At 34.8% G+C, this 22431-nt stretch overlaps 1 protein-coding gene across 1 annotated transcript in view; it reads right to left on the bottom strand.

Annotated features, from left to right (window-relative positions):
* The window catches only part of LOC143234744 (uncharacterized), a 29700-nt gene extending 15455 nt beyond the window's left edge, over positions 1–14245 (bottom strand). The window contains exons 1-3 of the mRNA XM_076472319.1: positions 13584–14245; positions 8955–9159; positions 2779–2837 (exon numbers count right to left, since the gene is read on the bottom strand). Of these exons, the coding sequence (XP_076328434.1) occupies positions 2779–2837; positions 8955–9159; positions 13584–14126 (807 nt within the window). The 5' untranslated portion in view covers positions 14127–14245. The remainder of the gene's footprint in view (positions 1–2778; positions 2838–8954; positions 9160–13583) is intronic.
* Positions 14246–22431: the final 8186 nt, after the last annotated feature.

Here is a 22431-nt window from a genome sequence, read left to right as displayed (position 1 = left end):
CCTGGTTTTTTAATACATTTGGTGTTGACTGTAATGTTGTATTTTATTACTACTAGTTTTTGCTGATGTTGGGAATATATGGTATGCAGCAGTATAAGGTTTTGTAGTTTGTTGTATATTGGAATTTATTGTTATTTGTTTGTTGTGGGTTTAGATGCGTGCATATAATTTTTTCCACGGTTTTTTGAGGAAATTTGTTCATGTTGATGAATTGTTGTTTTATTTTGCTGATTTCATTGGGTGAGCATAGTTTTGTGGCTCTGTTTATTTGGTTTCTTAAGATGTTGAGTTTTTGTTTTGTTTCATGTGCTGAGTCCCAGGGAATGTATAATCCAGTATGGGTGATTTTTCTGTGGATTTCTGTTTTGAATTGTGTCTCAGTTCTTGTGATCTTGAGGTTAAGAAATACAATTTAAATAGTTTTTTTTTCCTGTTCACAGGTAAACAAACTTAATATTGGGGTGTATAGAGTTAAAGCAATTGAAAAAAACTGTTCTGTAGACATGAATCCAGTAATTGTATTGTCAACATACACGTACCAGTATAGTGGTGGGTGTAAAAAGCTGAAATGATTTATTGAGATTCAGTATGTCATAAAAATGCTGGCTAAAGGGTTGCCAATTGGTTGCTGGGGATGCATGTCAGTGGGTTTGGGTTTGGATATAAAGTTCTAAAGCTATATTGCAGTGTACTTGGTCTTCACATGGATGGTTCACAAAGCAACTAATAAAGATGGTATAATCATCACCTTAATGTACACAACTGGCCATCCAGCTGTAAAGAGAAATGATAAAGTCCCAGAAAGAACCTCCTATACAAAATCCAGCAACCAAGGGAAGTCTTTTGTGACACCAAGGATGCACAACTAAACAGCAACCAAGGAAAGTCTTTTGCAACACTGAGGCTGCACAACTAAACAGCAACCAAGGAAAGTCTTTTGCAACACTGAGGCTGCACAACTAAACAGCAACCAAGGAAAGTCTTTTGCGACAACGAGGCTGCACAACTAAACAGCAACCAAGGAAAGTCTTCTACAACACTGAGGCTGCACAACTAAACAGCAACCAAGGGAAGACTTTTGCAACACTGAGGCTGCACAACTAAACAGCAACCAAGGGAAGTCTTTTGTGACACCAAGGATGCACAACTAAACAGCAACCAAGGAAAGTCTTTTGTGACACCAAGGATGCACAACTAAACAGCAACCAAGGAAAGTCTTTTGTGACACCAAGGATGCACAACTAAACAGCAACCAAGGAAAGTCTTTTGTGACACCAAGGATGCACAACTAAACAGCAACCAAGGAAAGTCTTTTGCAACACCGAGGCTGCACAACTAAACAGCAACCAAGGAAAGTCTTTTGCAACACTGAGGCTGCACAACTAAACAGCAACCAAGGAAAGTCTTTTGCAACACTGAGGCTGCACAACTAAACAGCAACCAAGGAAAGTCTTTTGCGACACCGAGGCTGCACAACTAAACAGCAACCAAGGAAAGTCTTTAACAATCGAGGCTGCACAACTAAACAGCAACAAGGAAAGTCTTTTGTGACACCAAGGATGCACAAATAAACAGCAACCAAGGAAAGTCTTTTGCAACACTGAGGCTGCACAACTAAACAGCAACCAAGGAAAGTCTTTTGCAACACTGAGGCTGCACAACTAAACAGCAACCAAGGAAAGTCTTTTGTGACACCAAGGATGCACAAATAAACAGCAACCAAGGAAAGTCTTTTGCAACACTGAGGCTGCACAACTAAACAGCAACCAAGGAAAGTCTTCTGCAACACTGAGGCTGCACAACTAAACAGTACCATAAGGTGGAGCTAAAAAATACAGAAGCAAGTTACAGGAGCTCAACATGACAGCATACAGCTAGAAAACTACCAGTAACATGAGTAGCAAACATCTTTTTCTATCTCTTACAATGCAGCCATCTTCCACACATATGATCAGCACATCTCCTGAAATTATCACCTAATGGTTGACATAAATATTATTCCCAATTATTTCACACAGTTTGACTTTAGGATTATAGCAGAAATACTACTTAGAACAATCAAGTTGTAATTACTATAGGAACAGATCTGTGCTACAAACAGTACATAACAATATCTACACGGTAAATATGATAAAAACAAATGTCAAAAAGTTCACTGCAATGGTAACTCTCTCCTAAACTATCCCAACTGTACAAAAACAGAGGCCTCTGTTTAAAAGTGTTATTTCATAAAAGCAGTATGACTTAATACATATCTAAATAACTCTATATAAATATACCTTGTGATACTTCAGAAAAAAAAAGATGTTACATACTGCATGATAATTTGAAAGAAGACTGTTATGTACTTATGATCAAATACTATACACTGCTGCTCTATACGGTCACTGTGAAATAATGAGTGAAACTGTGAAAAACCTAGAATGATATCAGACTAACAAATCTGAGATTTTTAGATACTATTTCTGAAGCACCATCAGATTTACTGAAGCCAAAATAATGTGAAAATTTGTTGTTGTTTTTAAAGCTGAACATGTAAATAACCATTTATAAATAATATTTTAATATGACATTTAGTGTGAAATATAAAAATCAAGATTTGATAAATAATATATCTCGTAGTTAAATTAGTTTAAAAGAAACCGTGAGTAATATTTAAAAATTAATGAAAGAGAAGACAAAGACCTCTCTCATTTGTAACCTTGTAATGAATCTCTTTTCCCAGAAGAAGAAAGAACCATCCATGAACATCACTGTTCAACAACACAGAAAGCTTACCTCTACAGTACATAATCCATTCTGGTCCATACTTTTCAATTGAACATTTTCAATTTTACCTGTGAAAAAGAGAGTTTGAATCAAAACCAATAAAAACTTGTAATAATCTTAAGGTACAAAATTCTTGCCACTTCTCACAATTTACTGTCTTAATAAAGACATGTAATACAGAAACCAGTTACTTAAGAACTTATCAAAATAAGAATGGTTGTAATACTTAAGTATAAAACTATGTAGAAATAAAAAGAAGTATGTTGTATATCAGAACACCAAAGACACAAAGGAGATGTTTATAGATTTACTGTTCAGTTAGTGATACCTGAAGAAGAGCACTGTGTGATTGGTTGGTAAGTTGGTTTGGTGTTTTATGGCACAAAACAACAAGACTGTCTACACAAAACATATGGTAAAAAGTTAAAATTAAAGTAGAATAATTAAAATTCATAAAAAAGTTAAGGTTAAACAAAAAATGTTTAAATTTTGAATTAAAAATATGAAGAGGGTTAAATCCAATTTTTATATCTAGTTTACAGCAGTATCAGAGAAACGACAGTAATAGAAGTTGTAAAGGACTTTCTGTAACATAATTTTAATTATCATAACTAGCCAGGATGACTAATGGGCAAATTCAAGCATCAGCATTGGTCACCTGAAGTTGGCCTCTCCAGTTCTGGTTTCAAGTTATTTGATGTTATGGTCATTTTCTAATCTCAAATTGAACTAGATGTACTTAGATTCTTAAAAAGGAATCACATTAAAAAAGGTCTAATGTGTAAATTAAAAAAGCTTAAATAGCATTAAAAAGATTAATGACCTTTAGAAAACTAAAAACGTTTCCAAGGTGGACAGTGTCAACATCACCAATAACACTAACATTACGAATAAACCTTTGGACAGAACTTGTTCAAAATGGTGCCATCATTGAACGTCATAACAAAGACAAGACAGTAAAATGTGGCTTATTGTGGCCTGAGTGTTATACAGACAACACATTAATGCATCAGTTCCAGATAAACAAAAATGATGGATTAAAAAACTGTGAAAAATGCGTAATCTAGTTAGAACAACTTCCTCTTTCTGATCATTATGGAAGCAAGATGGCCAAAGTCCAATATAGGATTTTATTTGAAAAAGCTTGTTCTCGTACTGCTCACTCCAAGTTGACTGCCAACTGGCACGGAGCCAAGCCCTGAATACTGGACCATAGTTCATGTATGGAACAGGCTCAGCAGTGATAGTGCCAGGGTGGATAGATTTAGCTCTGGTGTCGGCAAGCCTGTTCCCGCAAATACCAACATGGCCCAGTATCCAGATCAACTGGATAAAAATAGATGTTAAAGAGAAATGGGCCAGTTGGTTTTGAATATCGGCAAGAACAGGGTGAGAACTGACATGAAGGGATTCCAGGACTAGTAGAGAACTAAGCGAGTTTGAATACTGCTTAACTTCTATGTGATCCAGGGCAAGAGAAATGGCATACAGTTCAGCAGCGAACACAGAAGTTGTATAGGTGATTATGCACACAACCACCAAACCACAACAAACCGTGGCAAACCCACACAGTCACCTGATTTCGAGCCATCTGTATAAATACCAATGGAAGGATGGTTCGAAAAATGTTCAGCAAATAACAGACAGCATTTCCAATCGGGAGTATCTGCTTTTCTCAGGTGACTTAAAGATAGGTTACATGTGGGAACTGTAATAAGCCATGGTGGGTGGGATAGGCTGACCAGTGGATACAGCAATGTTATCCAAGGACAGACCCAATTCATCCAACTGCACCTGGATATGAAGGCCAAAAGGAGAAATGGCAGATCATCTATTCTGAAAAGTATGGCCAACTGAGGAAATAAAACACAACCCCAGGTGGGATGCTTTGGTAAGGAATGAAGTTTTAAAGCATACAGTTGCAAATGACAGAGGTGCAGACTAGGTTCATGAGACTCTGTGTATAAGCTCTAAACTTGGGAAGTTTGGAAAGCTCCAGTGCAGAGCTGAAGTCCCTGATGATGAATGAGGTCCAACATCTTCAAGGCTGAGATCCTGGCAGAGCCATAGACCAGTGATCCATAGTCTAGTTTTGATCAAATAAGAGCACAATATATCTTATGCACAGAATATCAATCCATTCCCTAAGTGATGAAAGAGAGGACACAGAGGATGTTCAGTGCTCTTGTATATTTGATCCATAGTTGTTTGATGTGTGATATAAAGGTCAGCTTACAGTCAAAGATAAGCCCCAAGAACTTTGTCTCAGGGTTCCACAGGTAGCACAACTTCACCAATAAGGAGTTCAGGATCAGGGTGAATATCCTGTTGGTGGCAAAAGTGCATGCAAACAATTTTTGAGAGAGAGAAGTTAAAGCCATTTGCTGCAGTCCACTTCAGTAAACATTCATTGCATCTTGGGGTGAAAGAAGAAGATGTACCTGAGGAAATGCCTGTACCCATGACCAAAGAAAGTGAATCTTGGGATTTGCTGGAATGTATGTTAGGGACAGAGATGGGTGTAGAAGATGATTCATCAATTTTTTTAACCATGGAGGTTAAAAGACTTTTCATTTTTTTTTTTAAATGATTTCTTTGGAGGCACAGAAAGATCCGTGGAACAAAGTGCAGCAGCATACGTCCATGATGAAGTGGTGGACAGCAACTTTCAAGCCTCAGGGTAAGTAATGTTTTGAATGGTCTTCAAATGCTGCACCTATTTTTCTTCCAACCATTTAGGGCAAGAACAAAAGTAGGGCCATTGCAACTGATGCAATGAGGGTCCGTTTCGCACTCACTGGTATCATGGCCCTTGCCCCTGCAACAAGCACACATCAAGGAACCACAACATGGCGTCTTCGAGTGATCGAACCACTGACACTGGACACATCCAAGAGGGTTTGGAATGTATGGCCATACCCTGCAATTGAGATAACCTGCCTTGATGGTGGCAGACAAACATGGTGATGTAAATGTCAGAATGATATTGGTCAGCATCATAATTCTATCTTTGTGAGTGTAGATAAGCCTCACTACAAAAACTCCTTGGATGAAGAAACCAGCGAGAATCTCTGACTTGAGAATGTTCTTAAAATCCCTCTCAACATTAACTCCTGATGATGAATTGAAAGTAGCATGAGGTGTAACATCAATAGATATATCTGCAATTGCCTTTAAATGCAACAGGAGTTCACTCTGTTGAGATGTGGATGTTTCCACCAATATGTCACCAGATCAAAGCTTCTTTACTGACTTTGGAGAGCCAGCAAGTCCCTCTAGTCCCTTATGAATGAAAGAGGGAGGCATTTGTCCTAAAGGTTTGTCTGAAAGAGAGCATAGTATAAGAAAATGAGGTACAGGTGTTACAGATGTTGAAGACTGCTGCTCAGAATCTTCAAAACGTGGTCATTTACCTATGAACTGTTTTTCACTATTTTATTTAAGTTTTTATTTGGAGGATCCATGATAAAAAAAAGAATTGTTCGGTGCCCACTGACCCCACCCATCATGAAGGCCTACGAGGGAACACACTACAATGCCATAAAAGGATACTGTAGCAATACCAGGGTTTCATGAGCATTATACCCAAACACCAGCATCAGATACAATGTACACAACAATGTTGAAAACATCCAACACTGGTACTTGGTTGACCCTAGCCCAAGTCAACCAGCCGACTGACCCAAGGGAAGCCACCCCAAGGCTGCCTGTCTACAGGAATTCAAGGCCAAAGTGGTCTGTTAGGGTTGGACCCCTCAACCACCAAGATCCTCTCCTCCCCTTCTTGGGTCACCATGCTCAGCAAACAAGTGGGTGGATGTTTGGATCCCAGAGGAAGTAAACTGAAAGAACAGAACTCACCAGATACAAGAATCCATACCAAGGAGCATAGAAAGAGAGGGTGAATCATTTCATTCTGTTTTTATCAGGTCATCCCACATGTTCAAAAATTTAATACAGAAAGTGCATCATCACTTCTGTCTTTGTAAAATGCTTTAATGACTAAAATATGTAGTAGAACATGTATAAAAATGTTCAGACAAATAAAATAAACTAACTCAACTCCACTTTTCTAGATCATTAATCAAATAAACCCTTATGAAGATGGATGTGACTGAGGAGCACATTAGGCATATAATGCTTTACGAGTTTAAAAAAGGCAATAGTGCAGCAGAAACTACACGAAACATTCAAGGTGTTTACGATGCAGAGTCTCTTAATGAAAGAAAATGTCAAAGGTGGTTATAGAAGTTAAGATCAGCTTAAATGATGTGCCACGTTCAGGTCATCCTGTTAAGTTTAATAATGATTTGCTGCTGGCTCCACTTGATGAAGATTGTGCTGTAAGAGTTGAAGAACTAGCACAGAAGCTCAATTCAACCCATTCAACAGTTCACTATCATCTGCAACAGCATGGAAAAGTGTCAAAACTTAAAAAATGGATCCCCCATGATTTGACAGAAAACAACCTTATGGCAAAAGTGGACATTTAAACTTCTCTGCACTCTTGTGATTGTGACTCACCTTTTTCGGATAGGTTAGTAACTGGAGACGAGAAATGGATATATTATAAAAGTTAAGTGCTGCAGACAATGGCTCAGTGCAGGTAAACTGGCTAAAGCACAGCCTAAAATGGAACTCCACCCTAGGAATGTCTTGTTATGCATTTGGTGGGATATTGTTGATGTGATCCACTTTGAGCTGCTGCCACTCAATGTAACAATTACACCAGACTTCCATTGTCAACAGTTAGACCACATGAATGTTGCACTGAATGAAAAAAAGAGGCCTGCTTTGATCAATCATAAAGGTGTTGTATTACACCAGGATAATGCATGGCCCCATACAGCAAGGATCACATCTGCAAAGATTGAAAAACTCCCACATCCGTCTTATTCTCCAGACCTTGCCCCATCTGATTATCATCTATTCCGAAGTGTGCAGAAATATCTTGATGGAAAAGAGTTTGGAACACATGAAGTTGTCAAAACTACCCTCTCCACATTATTTTATTCCAAACCCCAAGAAGTTTATAGAAGTGGCATTCAGAAGCTTGTGAATCATTGGCAGGAAGTAATTAATAATAATGGTATTGATTAAATAACATTAAAAGTGTTTGAAATCCTTTCTCCTTTTCTGAACCTAAAGTCAAACATTACTTAAGGGATGATCTGATACATTCAACTTACATCAGTACTTTTACACATAGAAAGAGAGAGGGTGAACCACTTCATTGTGTTTTTACATTCAATTTACATTAGTACTTGTACACATAGAGAGACTGTGAATCAATTCTAGATTCAATTTATATTACTACTTGTACATGTAGAGAGACTGTGAATCACTTCACAGTGTTTCTAGATTCAATTTATATTACTACTTGTACACGTAGAGAGACTGTGAATCACTTCACAGTGTTTCTAGATTCAATTTATATTACTACTTGTACACGTAGAGAGACTGTGAATCACTTCACAGTGTTTCTAGATTCAATTTATATTACTACTTGTACACGTAGAGAGATTGTGAATCACTTCACAGTGTTTCTACATTCAATTTATATTACTACTTGTACACGTCTAGAGACTGTGAATCACTTCACAGTGTTTCTAGATTCAATTTATATTACTACTTGTACACGTAGAGAGACTGTGAATCACTTCACAGTGTTTCTACATTCAATTTATATTACTACTTGTACACGTAGAGAGACTGTGAATCACTTCATTGTGTTTCTAGATTCAATTTATATTACTACTTGTACACGTAGAGAGACTGTGATTCACTTCACAGTGTTTCTAGATTCAATTTATATTACTACTTGTACACGTAGAGAGACTGTGAATCACTTCACAGTGTTTCTACATTCAATTTATATTACTACTTGTACATGTAGAGAGACTGTGAATCACCTAACAGTGTTTCTAGATTCAATTTATATTAGTATTTTTTCACATAGGAAGGAGAATCACTCCACTGTGCTTGTACACTCAGTATTCTCATGATAAATCAGTTTTTGAAATTATTTCTTTATTAAAGGTCTTTTTATCCACTAGAGAATCTACAAACCCTAAACTGATATCAATTTAAAAAATAACAATTGCAGATACAACAAATTCCCATCATATATGGTTGTAATTATACAGCAATTTTACAGTATATTCCTAATACTCAGCAAAACCTACGTGGTGAATGTCGTAGGTTATCCACAAGTGTAGACTGCAATGGACAGGTGCTGGTATTGGTTGCACTTGCTGTAACAGTTAGAGGAACACCAGGAAGGAGGGAACTAAACTGTAGTGTTGGGGAAAATGCCATAATGGGCATGGCTGTGTGTACTACAGGCATACTGTAAGGTAGACTACACGTCTGGCTTGAGGGATTGGTATGCTGAAAACAAAGATTTTAAGATATTTCATCATGTATATAAAAATTAATAAATGTATAATATATTCACTGAGGAGATGTTGACATTCTAGTTCACTACAAGAATAAAGTAACATGAAAGATACAGTGTGTTGTGATATCATAAATCCTGTAAACTATATATACACCCCCACATTACACTATAGAGGGGAAAGCCTTAAGACTTCTAGCTTATATAACTTAAAAGTTAAAATAAATACTTACCTTGAACCTCTAGATATCAGTAAGTCAGAGTGAACTTAATCACAACTTTATTACAGTTACATTCAAAATTTAAATTAATTTATTTCAGTTTGTGTGTCAATAAACATAATATCAAAACACAGTTTATGACTCAAATTATAAATCTTAATTTAAAAACTAAATATTTAAATGAATTCCCAGTCTTTACTCTTAACGTATTACATAACATTTCTGTGCTCTGAATTGACAATTTTAGAATTTCTTTTCACCCTATATTATTTTCTAAGTTCCCAAGTTTGATGTTAGATATACGTGACTATACATCTCACTTGCTTTAATGAATTACAGACTATAAAATGAAACAAAAATGATAAACACACACTGTTTGTGAATAACTCCCTTCAATAATAACTGGATTATTGCCAATAGGAAGAGAAGATTTACTGCTTTTCTTGCCCCTCATCACTGGTTTTGAGTTATTCTGTATTAATTTTATAGTTTGCCAAGATTTCTTTGGGCAGGTAATAAAATATTTTCACCATATTCATGTTCTAAATTGTATATTGAAAATAAATAAAAGTTAACATTTTCTTAAACTGAAAATGTATTTCCAATGTTCACCCCTCCTCTCACACTACAGCTATGACTCGACTGCTAAGGTTTCTTTTCCCTTCCATATTTGAGCACTGGTCTGAATTTTTCCCATTTAATTACCCTTGCAAATATCTGTCTCATAACATGCTCCACCTACATCAAAAGTCTACATCTATCTTGGTACTTATACAAGCACCTTCATCAGGCAATATTGTTACTTTCTCTCAAGAAACATTCACTAATGGGTTTTTCTGTATTACAATAATTTGAGATACTTTGAGTATTCTTAGTTATTTTATTTTAGTAGGAAAAAGTTCTTGTTTGGTAAGCTGATATATGGTAATCTCCACCTATTAACCATTTCTATACTGGAAGTAATGAATCTAAAATATCTAATAGGTTCCTCAACCAATTGGCAAAGAAAACCACCTTGAACAGTTTCTAAAAATTTGTTTCCCTAAAGCTTTGACCAACAACTTCTCAAGATTAAAATCTCCTATAGCAATGACCTTATTAATAGCTCAATTATTAATCTCACTAATTTCATCTTGTGGTCTGTAACAATTCCAGCTGAATGTTTTCTCCATATTATAAGAAAGATTCATACACATTATATATCCTTGACAGGACATAACTAATTTTATGTATAAATAACTCTCTTTCTAATACCCTATCCCTATTGAACAACCTATATGCTGCAAAACAATGTCTAACATCAACACCATATAAATTTACACAAGTTTCTGTTGTTCCTATATTATCTATAGTTATCAATTTTGAAAACTGACAAAAAAAACAACAATACAACTGTATGTTACACAAATATGTTATTTATTCATGACCATGGTTTCACCAGTAAAAGCATCATTAAATATCCACTATATTTCTTACACTTCTAGCATTGTAACAGTAATGATTCAGCCTACCATCAAAATACATCTATACAATGTTCTTCCACTGTTTCTAAATCTTATTTTTTGTATCTTGTTTAATTTTGCCCTCATCATTGTCTAGTCCTAGTTTAAAATTGAGTAAATAGCCCTTGAAATAAAGTTAGCCCCCTACCCTACATCAATATATGTCAAGAAAGACATCAAAACTCTGAATGAACTTCTAGACAATACTAAAAGTTACTGTTGAATACTGTTTTTATTAAATGTTTATTTCTATGTTAACAATAAAGATTCTGTAAGGAATATTAATATTGGAAATTACTTGAATCATGTATATATTAATCATTTCATAGCTAACAGAAATACCAACATAAAAAAACAGATTAAGCACCAGATCTAGGGTTTGAGAAGACAATTTATGTAGACATCTATCTTTCATTTCTTGTAGGTTAACATACAGAGGTCAAATTGTTGCTAACATTACTCCTATTTTTAATTAAAGTGGCTGACAAGAGTTACCACAGACTACTTAGTCTTACTCTTAAAGTGGAAAAAAGTTACTCTGAGAAAAAAAAGTTTTTCAAAATCAACCGAAACATGATAGGATAAATGAAAACTAGCATGGACTCACCAAATGAAGATCTTCCTTTAGTTATTTGTTTGCAAGATGTTAATTATTATCTAAGTGATGGAAAGGTTACAGTTTTAGTGTTCATAGATTTTCAAAGAGCTTATGATAAGGCACTACATTGCTGTTTTGCTAAGAACATCACATCAGAGAAAGACTAAGTGAAAGAGTTGTTATATATTAAGAGTTCAATAAACTGGATTTATGTTACAGAAGCAAAAATGATGTTGTGTTTACATTAAACTCAGGATGTACCTTGTGTATTAATTGGCTCTTTTCAGAGTGGAGCAGTTCTTTGTTAGCTAAACTTCCAAGGATGTTAAACTCACTGGATGCAATATTAATGTTACAATCATTCAACCAATGATGAAAAATGGCCAACTTATTCTTGATTTCAAACAATAAATTGTACAGCCCACATAGGCAATGCTATACCTTGAATATGTATATCTGTATATGACATTTGAGCAATGAATTTTGGGATCCTGTCTTTAAATTTGAAATAACTACATATACAATATATTGGTTTGAAAACTATTCTACACTTAATCTATGTTTAAATTTTGTTTTCAAAATTGTTTTAATCTTTTTATTTAATCTATTGCATGTTTGTCATTAAAAGGTAGAATACAATAAACAATTTCTTTAATTTGAACATGCTTACCGATTTTTGAAATGTACAGAACTTTTAAATAAGTCTTAATAATATTTTCAATAAAATGTACAGGAAAACTTTTATTGTAAGAAACCTTTATATTTTGTACTTCATGGAATTCATGTCAGGAACTAACTACATCATAGGCCCAATGAATTATATTCATAATTTACTGACATACTTGTGAAAATATCTAAAAAACAAACAACTTTAGACAAATAATACCCAATGAGTTTCAAGTTTCTTTACCATACTCATAAAAGATCAAAGTTCAAATCTCGTTGATACAATCATCTGCAACTGATACAGGTTTTCTCCCTTACTCTTGTTAGGTTTATTCTCAAATATGACATTAGGAAAACACGTAGGTTTAAAAATTCAAGTAAGACAAAATTTTAAAATCTTATAATGTGAAACAATTTGAAAAGTAGGCTTTTCTTCTTCAGTAGCAAATTGAAGAAAGGCCCACCAATCAAAAGTGCATGTTACAGAGTTCTACACTCTTATCTTTAATTCACTCTGAAATACAACCTTCATTTTTAGATTTTGTTTTAAAACCATGAAAATAGTACACAGTCAGCCTTTGATGAAATCCTGCTTGGAAAGGAAATACCCTCTTATAAAACACATTATTTAATTAAACCCTGCACATCATACTCTTTAATCTCAGTAACAGTTATAAATGTCCCAGAAAAATATTAATTTTTTTCTTTATAAATTATTCAGTTCATAATATTTGACTATAATTGAATAGTGTTCTTAAATTTCTTTGTTGTATATTTATGTTTTCACATAACCATAATAAGCTTCAAGTGTAGTAAAACACAACCCAATAATTACAGAATCAAATTTAATATACTGGGTTAACTAGATGAATGCAACCTCTTAAAAACTTACAATTATAATGCATTGATTTATTAGCTGGTTAATCTTGCTGTTACAAGTATTTTCTAATGTAATATTACATGAAAACAGTAAATGAAATGTATAATAATATTATAAAGTACATATTTTAACAATGATGCTAGCATTACATATCCAAATACTTTCAAGCAATTCCTCCTCACTTTAGCACATCATTTTCAGTTCTGTTTACATGTCAGCATAAATATCCAAAAGGGAGTACTCTATAGATAATGGATCATAGTAGTCTTAAATGTTTATAACTGTTGTATAAGTCTTCGTTGATGAGATACAATGTTTTCTTGGATATTTTCTAAATACCCTAAGTTGATATATCAGTGATATCACATACCTGCTATCTTAAGTAGTTTTCTAAATAACAAGTCAATCACTCTTAATATAAGAATGAACTTGTATTCACAAAAAGCAGAAATAAAAATGACATGTGTCATATATAAATAATGGTGCTGATTTATTTAACTTCAGTTACAACGTACTGTTGGTTTTACAATTTAAGTTAATTTAGTCTTACCTCATATATGGATTGTTTACTTGAAATTGAAGGCTCATCATTAAGAAAGGCCGACGAACAAAATTTTTCAATACTTTCCAGACGTTCAGCTAAACGTGATTTCTGTACAAATGTAAAAGCAGGATGATGGAATGCCATAGTAAACAATAGAAGAATTTCACTAGCTGCTGTGTTGTCAACCAAACAAAATTCTATGTCTCCATATTCTAAACTATTAATCAAAATGTTATAAAGCACATTAGCACCACCACGATTGGATGAATTAAGAAGTGCCAAGAACACTATAAGTTTACTTCTTCCTACTCTGTCACTTAGCAAAATGATACTATTACTTGTAATGTCCGATATATCTTTTATATTATTCGCTTTCGGTTCAACATCTCTGAAAACATCGAAATCTTTTCTTCCCAGATCTTCCAGGCAGGTACCAAAAAACCGTAACTCTAAAGGCAAGCACATGTTAAGTAGATTACAAATTATTTCTATTCTACTCGAACCATTTAAATGTTTAAACCAAGCATATATTTCTTCTTTGCATACCATGGTTCATTACTCACTCTGCTGAAATATATATATATATGTTTATTTCGATAAATCAGGAAATACAGTAAGCCTGCGTAACTAACACACATTCACACTTCGGATCGCATAATAGTACACATAGAATCCGGGTTACAGTGAAGTTATACACCAATGAGAAAATTGGCCAGACGCTTAATTTTTTTTTTAAGATCTTTCGTCCTCCTCAAACCCACCACATTTTTTTTTTGCTGTTTGTTTCTACTCTCCTGTAAGTAAAATATATAAGCCTTATTTAAAGTTACAAAATATGCGAAATGTTATTTTTAGAGTCATGAAGGGCTAAGCTAAATATTTCATGGAAAATAGTTTGAGAACTCGTTATATTAAGATTGTTCCATATTTAATTAATTCTTAACAATATAATCAGTGTTATCAATGTTTAGCAAATATAACACGACTAAAATTGTTGTTTGTGCTGTCTCTCTCACTATTGACTTTTTCTTTTTTTGACAGTTTGATCATAAGCGTTCATATCAGTCTTATTCATTTAATAGTAATAAGATAGTTTAACATAATAGGCATTCATAACTTAAAATAATAAACAAGATTTAGTATTTCAATACTCTGATATTCCAGTAGGAAATCAGAAGTATCCGTGATACAGGGCCCGGCATGGCCAGGTGGTTAAGGTACTGGACTCGTAAACCGAGGTTCGCAGGTTCGAATTCCCATCACACCAAACATGCTCGCCCTTTCAGCCGTAGGGGCGTTATAATATGACAGTTAATCCCATTATTCGTTGGTAAAAGAGTAGCCTAAGAGTTGGCGGTGGGCGGTGATAACTAGCTGTCTTCCCTCTAGTCTCACACTGCTAAATGAGAGATGGCTAGCGCAGCTAGCCTTCGTGTAGCTTTGCGCGAAATTAAAAAACAAACAAACATGAACAGGAAATGGAAGACAATTATTGTGTGTGCGTGTGTTTTCTTAGAGCAAAGCCACATCGGGCTATCTGCTGAGCCCACCGAGGGGAATCGAACCCCTGATTTTAGCGTTGTAAATCCGGAGACATACCGCTGGGAAGACAATTAAAATACCTAAACCTACAAAACAAAATTTTTATTTATAAGAATAGCGTTTTTATGTTTATTTCGCTTATGTGATGATTTTCTAAACATTTTCACATGGTACACGAGAAAGAGTAAAGAATTAACATGATTTCAGGTCAGTTAAAGAAGCACTAGTTCGGTATCTCACAATTCTTGGACTACCTATGTTAATGATTGTACTTAGTTGTTCAAGATATTTTAAAATTAATTTGTGTTTTAGTTTAGATTAGGCGATGGCAGCCGAGATGGATCAATAGGTCTCAGGCTGCCCTTAAACATTATGTTAAATCATATCTTAAATAGGTCATATACATTCACAGAGCTTTATATAGGATATCTGTCTAGGTTTTGATGCGATATGCCCGGTGAATTTTGCTGGAGGCTTGTAAAATAATAATATAAACAAACTGCAAATTTTGATTTTCTTAAACTATTACGAGATATCTTATTTTGCTTATTATCAATGTTTAAACAATCACGAAACCATATACTGCTGCATACCATATGTTCCCAACATCAGCAGAAAAATAACCAACATTTGGCAAAAAATAGTAACAAAATATAACATTCCAGTTAATACCAAATTTATTCAAAAAACCAGGCACAAAACTAAGGTCTATACTATGTGAAAACTACAATGAAAAACACAACACCAACATTATTTATAAAATACAATGTGATAACTGCCATGACTTCTATATTGGCGAAACAAGTAGAAAAATGGAAACCAAATTCAAAGAACACAAAAAAGTCACCTTCATACGTTTTCGAACACTGCAAATCAAATAAACACAACATAACCATAGAAAACATCCAAATGCTAAATAAAGAAACGAACATAAACAAACGCAAAATTAAAGAAGCCTTACTTATACAACAATTCAAGCCCAAAACAAACCAATACAAAGGAACACCTTTATACCAAGATTAATAAATATAATCAAACGTCTGAGCATGCCCTCTACTTTCCTACACTCAATTACACAACCACCTTCAAACATGTGGTCAGCTATCATTCAGTTACCTCTTTCTTTCTTTGTGAACCTGACAATGACCGAAGAAGGTCGAAACGTTGTTCGTTCCTCTACATAGTGCTTTCCCTATCCATACCAGCCGTTTTTAAATATATATTTTTCTCTAAAAGTGGGTTTTCTTGTCATCACGAATGTTTGAGTTGTTTAAACTATTAAAAATGAAGGTTTAGATGTTGTTTGAAGAATAATTTTGTTTTGCCCAAATGTTTCGTGAAAGTTTTGAGCAAATTCCTGTTTGTTCTATATTATGAGCCACTATCGTAAATCATGATTATAAACTCCTTTAGGTGACATTTAAGATGCCACAACACCTAAAATAAGACGTCAAAGGACTACACAAAAGCACTAACAATTTTTAAAACAAATAAAAATATTATAAATTTAAAAATCAAAACACAGTGATGTACACGTATTAAAGCCACCAATTACTACGCTATACATAAATTTAAAACAGTTAATTAAACAAAACTTAAGCACATTATAAATAGATTTTAAATATAAAATGATCATAATAAACGAAAGCACAATTAGCATGAAGTTGTAGTCATATAAAGTATTTACAGTGGGGCGAACTTACAACACTAGAAACCCAGTTTCGATACCCTTAGTGAGCAGAACACAGATAGCTTATTGTGGCCATGTGGTTAAGATGCTCAACTCGCAATTTGAGCGTCGTGGGTTCGAATCCCTGTCCCAACCTTAGACCCTAAATTTTGAGAATCGCTCAAACTATTCATTGGTAAAAGAGTAGCCCAAAAAGTGGCTGCCAGTGGTGATGATTAACTGCCTTATCTCTAGTCTTTCACTGATAAAGTATGGTTGGCTAGCAAAGATAACCTTCACATAGCTTTGCGGGAAATTCGAACCAAACCCAATGATCTGCTCAACACTACAATTCAACGAGTGAGAAATGTTTTGCCAATGCGAGGTTCCATCGTGGGGTTAGGTTTTGTGTAACTTTTGCTATGTAAATTGTAGTAGTTTGATTCATCTACCATTGTCGACACATGCAGGAGCTAGTACAAAGTCATATTGAGAGTCTAACTCAATCTGTTCTGTGATAACTCATAAATCCAGGTGAAAATGTAAGTTTAAATTCACGACGAATCTGTTTATGATCCAATCCTTTTTTGGGTATATTGTCTGGATATGGATGTAGTACACATACCACAGCCTACATCATTCATGATAAATGTACTCACTACTGTAACGTTACTAGATATTGCCATCTCACATACAGAGATAGAGTCCAAGTGCACTGGGGAAGGAAATTAAAACTACAATAAAACAGTTATTTTACAAGAGAAAACCAAAGTGTCTAACCTTGTAACCTACTCGTTCCTTAATGTGAATAAGTAGGTATAATAATGTCATACTTCATAAATAAATCCAGGATTAATTTGGTATAGTTCACACTGACATTATATTATAACTCTAACCCCGAAAACAGTTAACACAAAATTCATGGATAACAACAATCTTGTCCAGAAATCAATAATGTGGTAAAACATTCAGTAAGAACTATATAGTTTGGTATACACCAATAAAATGTATTTGTGAAGCAAAAACTACTGGAGGAAAAAAAGATACACTAAATTTTCTCATGTCTCAACTACAAAATATTTATTCAACATCAATATAAATAACAGCATAATTGCCGCTCCGCTTTTCACTTGTTGTTGCTTAGATTTTCAACAAATTCATATTTTTGTCTTTGTGAAAAATAACACACTTTCATATATTCTAGGACAGAACTAAACTGTATTTATATACCTATGCATTTATAAACCAGGAAACACGTATTTATTTCCCAGTGTGGTGCTTACCGAGCTTCCCACATCTTAGTATCCCAGAAGTTGTTTGTTTGTCTGAAAAATTGTATTATACTATATGTCAGATTTATGTATATAATTAAGTATACACAAATTGGTTAAAACACATAATGGAAAATTACATCGTGCTCATACATACATCTGTAGTTATACATACTAGCCATTCATACTGCTGTGGTATTATTCTCAGATTCGCTGAATTTTCTTAAACTAATTGGGTAGAAACCACAGAATAACTAGCAGTTTGCAAGAAAATGCATTGTGGATAAGAAACCTCTCCTCTTTATGACGAGAAACCCACTTGAAATAAAAATGTATCTCAGAGCGGCTGGTAGGGGTATTGACACTTTTTTTGATAAGGAGAGAACAATGTTTTGACCTTCTTAGATCATCTTCAGGTTAGCAAAGAGAGAGTTTGCAATTGACCGTTACTGGGCACGTCTTAGGGACGAGAGTGTAAACTGGTACGGGATTGTAGGTGGCATTGCAGTTAGATTATTAATTAGTATAGATATAAAGGTATTCCTTTATACTGGTTTAATTTTGGTTTTAATTACTGTATAAGTAGGACCTCTTTGATTTTGTATTTATTTATATTTGTTTCCTGCTTAGTATTTGGGTGTTTTCTATGGTTATGTTATGTTTATTTGATTTGCAGTGTTCAAAAGCTTGTAAAAGTGTTGTTGTTTTTTTTGCGTTCTTTGAATCTCTGGCCTGGCATGGCCAAGCGCGTAAGGCGTGCGACTCGTAATCCGAGGGTCGCGGGTTCGCGCCCGCGTCGCGCTAAACATGCTCGCCCTCCCAGCCGTGGGGGTGTATAATGTGACGGTCAATCCCACTATTCGTTGGTAAAAGAGTAGCCCAAGAGTTGGCGGTGGGTGGTGATGACTAGCTGCCTTCCCTCTAGTCTTACACTACTAAATTAGGGACGGCTAGCACAGATAGCCCTCGAGTAACTTTGTGCGAAATTCCAAAACAAACAAATCTTTGAATCTAGTTTCCATTTTTGTGCTTATTTCTCCAACATATTACCCGTAGCAGTTGTTGCATTGTATTTTACAAATAATGTTGGTGTTGTGTTTGTCAGTGTAGTTTCTACATAGTATGAACTTTAGTTTTGTACCTGGTTTTTTAATACATTTGGTGTTTACTGTAATGTTGTATTTTGTTACTACTATTTTTACAAATGTTGGTTATTTTTCTGCTGATGTTGGGAATATATGGTATGCAGCAGTATAAGGTTTTGTAGTTTGTTGTATATTGGAATTTATTGTTATTTGTTTGTTGTGGGTTTAGGTGCGTGCATATAATTTTTTTTCACGGTTTTTTGAGGAAATTTGTTCATGTTGATGAATTGTTGTTTTATTTTTCTGATTTCATTGGGTGAGCATAGTTTTGTGGCTCTGTTTATTTGGTTTCTTAAGATGTTGAGTTTTTGTTTTGTTTCATGTGCTGAGTCCCAGGGAATGTATAATTTAGTATGGGTGATTTTTCTGTGGATTTCTGTTTTGAATTGTGTATCAATTCTAGCAGCCCAACCCGGGATGGCCAGTTGGGTTAAGGCGTTCGACTCGTACTCCGAAGGTCTCGGGTTCGAAATCCCGTCGCACCAAACATGCTCGCCCTTTCAGCCGAGGGGACGTTATAATGTACGGTCAATCCTACTAGTCGTTGGTAAAAGAGTAGCCCAAGAATTAGCGGTGGGTGGTAATGACTAATTGCCTTCCCTCTAGTCTCATACTCCTAAATTAGGGACGATTAGCGCAGATAATCCTCGTGTAGCTTTGCGCGAAATTCAAAAAGAACAAACAGTTTCATGTTTTTTTCGGCTTCTGTTCTCGCACGTTATATTATGGTTCTTGTCTTTTTTTTAGTTTTACTTGCGTTAATATTGCATTATTCATGTGTGTTTTGTAATAGTTTTATAAGTGTGTTTCTCACTGAAGCTTTTCTGAGTCATATTTTTTTTGGCTTTAAACAACTTGCTGTAAAAAGAAACTTCCTTTGTGTGTGAGTACATGTTTTGAAATTTATCATACCAAGAGAAAATTTAGAAAGGAATTCCACTGTAGCAATGCCACTGTTCATAGATTACATGTAATCTGTAAGAGTATTTGGGCATATATGTATTTTTTTGTGATTATGTAATTGTATAAACAGATCTAAAGCTGATATTTAGTTAGGAGATAAATACAAAGGTGCCCGTTCTTAAATCATATTTCGGGTCTGGAAATGGAGATCACAATTATATTCTCCTTACTTCTTCCTTGATCCTATACTGACGTCATAATGCCCAGGCCCGGCCCTCTGGTGACATTTTTTATGAGACGAACGAACAATGTGAGACAGACACATATAGATAACGACGACGACAGACCTTTAGGTATAATTCAACTATTTTGCGACTATAAATTCAAATCAGTATGTGTTCTATTACATTTCTGAAAAGCTGGGAAAACAATTGATTGATCGGAGCAGCCTAAAGGCGATAACCTGATCTTTTAAATCAAATTGCGTAAGACTTCGACATGTACGACAACGTGATTCTTAACGTTGTTATGTATACACTTCACGGTGGCCTTCAAGTCCCCACCCATCCATATGTTATTATGTTATATTCAATTACGCATGTGTTATAATTTTTTTTTTTTAGAGAAATATGGCCGATGTAAGCCCATTTACACTTGAGGAGTGTATTGTGACAAGTACGCGTAATATTATGCAGCGAGAATAAGGGACAGCACACAGATACACTAGATACATAAGATATATGGATGGGTAGGGACTTACGGGTCACCCTTTATACTACTAGTAGTAATACAGTACTATGGCACCGTAGTCATACAAATATACTGGAAAGGACTGACAAATCAACAAAATCAATTTAGGATTGTCTTAAAAAGTGCATGAATTGAACAAGTTCATGTGAGCAAGGTTAATACTGAGTACTAGGCTTAACGTTAGTGGCCTCAGTTGCAATGTATTAGCATTAGGCCTAACGTTAGTGTTGTCATCTGAGAACTGAGTGATAGTAACATATGTCTAAATACTGTAACTAGTGTAGTGTAAGTACACTGGAAGCACTATTGTAGCCTGAAATAATGAAGTGGACTGTTCCCAATTTAAAGCCGTCGTTTTGAATTTGCTTTCGTATTCAGGCATGCAGATAAAGTTTCAGACATATGCCTGTTTTGTTGATGTATGGTTTGTTGGCTCATCTAAAGTCTCCAGGTCAGAACTGAGTTTAAAGTTGAGGTTACGACACATTCTTCAGATATTTGATCAGGATTAAGATACTCTAGTCTAGGCCTAACCCAGTATTTAGTAGTTCAATGTGCAGTACAGCTTACAATTGATTGTATGTGTACCAGTACAGAATGATAACTATGTATATAGGCTACTAAATATGTGTTGTTGATCACAAATTGTTTTGGAATACTTTTCGGCTCATAATGGATTTACATATTATCATTGACATTGCTTCTTGCAAACAGCTACCATAGCAATAACCTAAATGAAACTTTTGCAATGACTGAAAACTAATTCTCCTAAAATGGATGGAAGGCAGTCTCGAATGGTTTTCAACCAATTAGGATGCAGCAAATCAATAAAGGTATTTATGAATTCTTGTTCATATGCTGATGGACCTAGGTCCTAGGATAAAATTCTGACAATCTTTGTCTAAATGTAGACCAAAGTTTAGTATGTTTGACTGTCTTTCCAACGTATTTCTTTATGAATTTCAGTGTTTTACTAATCATTATAACTATATATGAGCCATATTCTTTTGTGTGTTTTTTATTTTTGTTTCTGTATTTTTCAGACTGCAAGATGAAACATGTTCAATTAAGTGGTGCACAAAAGAGGAAACTGGCAAAAAAGAACCAACAAAAGGCTTTGGATTTAGTGGCCAAGACTGGAAAGCTAATTTTTTCACTCAACGTACACAACATGATCTTCCAAATCAAAACCCATTTCCGCCATCAGAAGTCACTTGCACTGCATCTGACTCTGACAAGATTGAAGTTGAACCAAGTTCCACAGCTATAAATATCACTTTATTCACTTCAAGTTCAGAAAACAATGATAACGTTGAGGTGTCACAGGCTGGCTCAACTGGCACGAGTCTCACAATTGATCTCACTTTGCCTGTAAATTCTTCTGATATCTCTAGTGTTAATGTTGATGCAAGTTGTTCTACAAGACAGTCTGAAGTTAAAATAATTTCTGAAAATGAAAATCTACTGGACTATGGTAAAAAGCTTCAGTGTACAAAATATGAAGAAACTAAAGCAAGAGATCCAGGGTTGTAGCTCGATATTCTCTGCTGATGGTTTTATTGGGTTTTTTGTAG

This window comes from Tachypleus tridentatus, chromosome 12 (assembly GCF_004210375.1).
Source record: "Tachypleus tridentatus isolate NWPU-2018 chromosome 12, ASM421037v1, whole genome shotgun sequence".
Lineage (NCBI taxonomy): Eukaryota > Metazoa > Arthropoda > Merostomata > Xiphosura > Limulidae > Tachypleus > Tachypleus tridentatus.
This window is presented reverse-complemented; position numbering and strand designations above follow the sequence as displayed.